At 43.8% G+C, this 5,200-nt stretch overlaps 1 protein-coding gene across 1 annotated transcript in view; it reads left to right on the plus strand.

Annotated features, from left to right (window-relative positions):
- Positions 1 to 3,092: 3,092 nt before the first annotated feature.
- MMS22L (MMS22 like, DNA repair protein) overlaps positions 3,093 to 5,200 on the plus strand; it is a 138,959-nt gene continuing 136,851 nt past the window's right edge. The window contains exon 1 of the mRNA XM_015420755.1: positions 3,093 to 3,271. Coding sequence (XP_015276241.1) covers positions 3,093 to 3,271 — 179 coding nt within the window. The remainder of the gene's footprint in view (positions 3,272 to 5,200) is intronic.

A 5,200-nucleotide genomic window follows, 5' to 3' on the forward strand; every position in this document is an offset into this window, starting at 1 on the left:
TTGGGCTTAAAATAAGCCTTATGAAGCCTTCTTGTGGAAACTTGTACTATCTGAACCATGACTAGCAGGGACTTGTGGGAGGACCTTTACAGCTACTGCCCTAATTGGAGACACTCTCATCTATACAGGCTTTCTCTATAAAACTGTGTATTTCGATGGGCCTTTAAATGCCGCATTGGCTGATAGAAGGGCCATGTTGGCTGTTACACCCTGAAATTGCTTTAACTGGTTTAAATTGTTTTAATATGGTTTTATACTTTTTTTAAAAATCTTAATTTTATATAAGACCCCTCGAGTACCTGTTTTAGGAAGGTGGCATGTGAGGATAATGCAGGAAGAATGGTTTCCAGAAGGTGCATGTTAAATGTTTCATTTCAAACTGCTATAGTTTTTAAAGGTGGCTGTCTTGACTGGTATTTCTCTTAACATAAGGTACAAAAGGGCGTCAGGAATGAGCATCAGTAAAGATGAAGCAACCCATAAGTTTTGTCTAAAATCGTGGACATGTATCTAAGCCATACAACCAAGCATGCCTAATGATAGAAGACAAAGATCTATGGCATGAAGGTTCAATGTGGTATGGCTTACACAGTTTACACAAGTTATTAATGTGCTTATTTTTATTCCACGCTTCCTCCAAGGGATCAGATTGGCCTATATTTTTCTCCTCTCCTCCATAATAACCTCAAAACAGCCCTCTGATGTAGTTTAGGCTTAAAGATCCCTTCCTCAGCTCCAGGGATGAGTGGAGAAATTCCAACCTGCTTCCCCTTCGTCCTAGCCCAGCACCTAAATCCTTACAATGCCACAAGATTCCTTCCTGTTTGCTAAAACAAAGGGGGCACTTGCGGCATGTTAAAGAATTATTTCCCTCAGTACCATTTGGAGCCCACTGAAACGCACACTGAAGTTTATGCTGCAACTTTAAAGCAGCGGAAGAGCCCTTTTGTCTGCCACAATAGTTTGACAAAGCGATTCCTCTGAGATCCAAACGAAGTAGGCGACTAGCTCTGTTGAACAAGTCGAGAAGAAGGTAAGGCGCTTTCAATTTCACTGGGGAGGGGGGGGGAGGAGGACTGCCCCTTTCAGCGCTTCTAAGTGGGAGGCAGCTGCTTGGGAGGACCTATGAAAATCAGTGGGCGAGGCTTAAGTGTTGCATCTCTCCAATCGGAATGAATAACGTCAGAATCGGAGCAGGCGCAGAATCCCAGTGCTGGGTCTGCGCGGGAGTTACGGAGGAGCCGCGGTAAAAGCTGGAATTCTGTAGGAGTTTGTTGGAGAAACAGGCTCTGGGGTAAGAGGCTGCTACCGGTGGTGGTAGAGCTGTTACGCGTCCTTAGGGGGCGAGGGACTGCTGAGGAGGGAAGCGCGTGATTTCTGTTTGGTATCTGTAAATTTTAAGTGTCCCTAGGGGAGTTTTCGGCTTCCGCCCTTGTACCCGTTTATGTGGGCACACCAGTTTATGTGTCCTTCACTGTCGTGCCTTTGTACTTCACGAGGCGTCCCGCCGTGACGCATGGCTGATTGTCTGATGATCAAGTGGGCGTCGTTCTGTCTTCCTTCAAGAAGTAGGCGGCGGTAGTTCGTGGTGTATACTATGTCTGTGCTTAAAGGTCAAGGTCAAGGTTCCCTTGCTCGAAAGCCAGTCGAATCCGACTCTAGGGTTGCGGTGCTCATCTCCGTTTCAAAGCCGAAGAGCCAGCGCTGTCCGAAGACGTTTCCGTGGTCATGTGGCCGGCATGACTAAACACCAAGGCGCACGGAACGCTGTTACCTTCCCACCGAAGTGGTACCTGTTTATCTACTTGCAATTTCTTGCTTTCGAACTGCTAGGTTGGCAGGAGCTGGAACTAGAGATGGGAGCTCACTCCCTCATGCAGCACCCGGGTCTTGAACTGCTGAACTACTGACCTTTCACAGCCTGCAGTTCAGCATCTTAACCACTTGAGCCACCACAGCTCCTTTTTGCTTACTAAGAAGTAAATGGGATCGAGTTTAATGGTCCTATCTCAGATCTGATTCCGCGCTAAACCTGCGCTGCCTGAACCGAAAGCAGATGTAAGAGTGCGTTTGTTGGTCATGGTTATTAGGGAGTCGGGCAAGTACACTCAGCACATGCTCAGAAGCTTGCTTCCTTTTCTCTGCTTGACTGAAGTATTTAGTATTCTCCTTATTACGCTTCTGAGCCGCTTTGGTATAAAGTGATGCTATCTGTTACATTGCTGATTCCTTACTCTCGAAGTTATTTTGTATGGTTATTCATATGCTTCACGTGTCCTGTCCTACTTCCAGATGGTTACATGTGAATAAACATTACCACCCCCCAACTGAACGCATGGTTATGAACACGTGGAAACTTTAATCTATGAATAACTGAAAACATGGGCAGTGGCTATGCCATGGGTTGATGACTATGCTAATTTATGCTATACTGTAAGTATGTGTGTCTATGAAAATGTAATTGCTTGAAATGCCATATTAAATAATGCCTATTTAGTGTGATAATCTGGCCCTGTCTACAGACAACATAATTTGCTGGGTTTATTTGTGTAATACTCCATATGTCTGGCCTTTTGTTGTGGACTTGCTTTCTGGATGTCATTAGCTAAACAGTAAAAAATTGATCTGTGAAGTGGATGGAAGTGCTGCTTGCAGCTGTGTCAAAAATGTATAACTTGTAACTAGATAATTTGCTTATGCTAAATTAATACTCTCTTTTCCTGCAAATGCTTATATTGAGCTTTTAACCAGAAACCTGGTTGTAGGAGACTACTGTAGAAAGACATTGTTTCAAGTCCAGTAGTACCTAGAGACCAATGAGATTTTCAGGATACAAGCTCCTTTTGTTAGAGCTTACTTCATCAGAACTTTGACTCTTGGAAGCTTAGACCCTGAAAATCTTTTTAGTCTCTTAAGGTGCTACTGGATTTGAATCTAGCTCTTCTGCAGACCAGTGTGACTACCCTCCTGAAGCTACTGTAAGAAGGAGATCCATGCATGGTAGAGGGATGCCTGGTTGCTGTCTGTAATGTGCTGACTTCATCAATTGAAACATGTCATTTTCTACTGTTAAGCAGGAAGAAGTGTGAATAATGGACAATGGTTTCGGAGCTCCCCCGGTGCCTTTGTTAGTCACAGAGAGTGTAGAGATGGCTATGGAAGTAGAAATGGAGTGCTCCAGATTTTTCAGCTTCTCCTGTGCAGCTGACATTAGAACTGGAAAGAGAAGTTTTTCTGTTGATTCCTATTTAGCAAGTGGGTCTCTTAAGAGGTAAGTAAAACTTAACCAGTCAGCTTTGGGACTTTTATCTTGAAACTACTATTGGACAGGCTTGACTCTGCTAAGAATGTTTCAGTGGCATAATTACTTTGAGTAGTATAAAAATCCCCTGTGTGTGCGTGTATTCAGGACTGAGAGTTTGGAATGTTTAATTAGTTTCTTCTAACAGCTGCTGTGTGCCACAGGGATCCCATTAGTCTCTTCAACTTTTGTCTGAACAAAAGATTCTCTGGCCAGATTCATAGATTGCTGAAGTGGTCTGGATGTCTCTAAACTTTCTCTCTCTGTATGGGCTCTGTGTTGGAATGGTAACATATGCACTTGCTGATCTCAACCCAAGTACAAGTAACCCAGTGGGCTTGTAGTGCTGGTGCTGCAGACAACCGTGAGATCTGAGTAATCTTAGTAATTGGCGCATACGTGCATTGCCACTGCACTATGAAGCCCTGCCATAGAGAAGAGGTTTTTCTGTAGCTCCCACACTATATTGGTAACATGTGAATTGGATCTTGAGGCATCAGTAGGTTATTGCACATATAATGTATTAATCAAAGATAGCCAAGGGACTAGGAGGAGACAATTGAATCACGTATTTCTTCCCATTTCCAATGTGAATTTTCCCCATTCTGCTGGTGAAGAGCTTGCTGTTAGCCAAGATCTTTTGCTGGATCCAAATCCTACGTATCATAGCCCACTGTTGATTTAGTGCCAGCACTAAACTATGCTATAGCATGATGCTGGTATTTGTGTATTTGTATACTGTTTTGCCTATGCTTGATGTAGTTAATTTTTGTAAGAAATAAAACAATACTTAAAACCACATTTTGCACATTTATCCTATCCATTCCTCTGTGGAGCTCAGGTTTGTCATCTCTGATTTCATTGTCTTAATAACCATGTAAGGTAGGCTGGGATGAGAAAGAAAGACAGCCTGGGTTACCTGATGAGCTTCATGGAAAATACAGGATTTGAATGTCAGTCTCCCCAGTCCTAACCAAACACTCTAAAACATAGTGGTTCACTATTTAAAAACAAAATATCCTGACTCTCTGCCTCACTGATGTAGTAGTTTGTGGGGTGGTCTTTAAGTGTCTTACAAGTGGTAAGGGACAGAAGATGGCGCTGGGGGAGAGGCCCCATAGTATGTGGTGTTTCTCAAGGGGCAGTCCTCTCCAGTGTTGTTTAACATCTACATTTGCCCCCTTGTCCAACTGGTGCAGAGTTTCGGGCTGGGGTGCCACCAGTACGCTGATGCCACCTAGCTATACCTGTTGATGGGTAGTCGGCTAGATGCTGTCCTAGTAAATTTGGTTGAGGGACTGGATGCCATGGTAGGATGGTTGAAACCGAGCTGGCTGAGATTGAATCCTGCTAAAATGGGGGTTCTGTGGCTGGGAAGGGATGATTTGGGCCCTGGGTGCCGACTCCTGGCTCTTGCTGGTGTGCCCTTGATACTGACAGGAGCCTGCATGTGATTCTGGATGCCTCCCTATCAGTAGAGGCCCAAATCACAAATGTTGTCAGACTGGCGTTTTTCCAGCTACCTGTCTCGCCCTGACCTAGCGACAGTAATTCATGCAACAGTCACTTCCAGATTAGACAACAGTAACTTGCTCTATGCAGGGACTGACCCAGAAACTCCAACTGGTACAGAGTGCGTCAGTGTGGGTCCTGCAGATGGTACATATTCAACCTGTGCTGCATAGAGATGTAAAATTTCTGGAAATTTTGAAGCTCGGGAAAAAACCCGGGGTTTTTCGGGGGGAAACAGAAATTTTTGGAAAAATTGAAAAAAATGCTACATTAGCATTTTTTTGTCTTTTCTAGATTGAAAGTCATTCTGTTACTTTAGGAACATAAAATATGACTATGGACATTTTTACTTGGCATGAAATTATCACAACTAGCATATTAAAAATA

Source organism: Gekko japonicus, unplaced genomic scaffold (genome assembly GCF_001447785.1).
Source record: "Gekko japonicus isolate JY-2015 unplaced genomic scaffold, Gekko_japonicus_V1.1 scaffold1688, whole genome shotgun sequence".
In the NCBI taxonomy this organism is placed as follows: Eukaryota; Metazoa; Chordata; class Lepidosauria; order Squamata; family Gekkonidae; genus Gekko; species Gekko japonicus.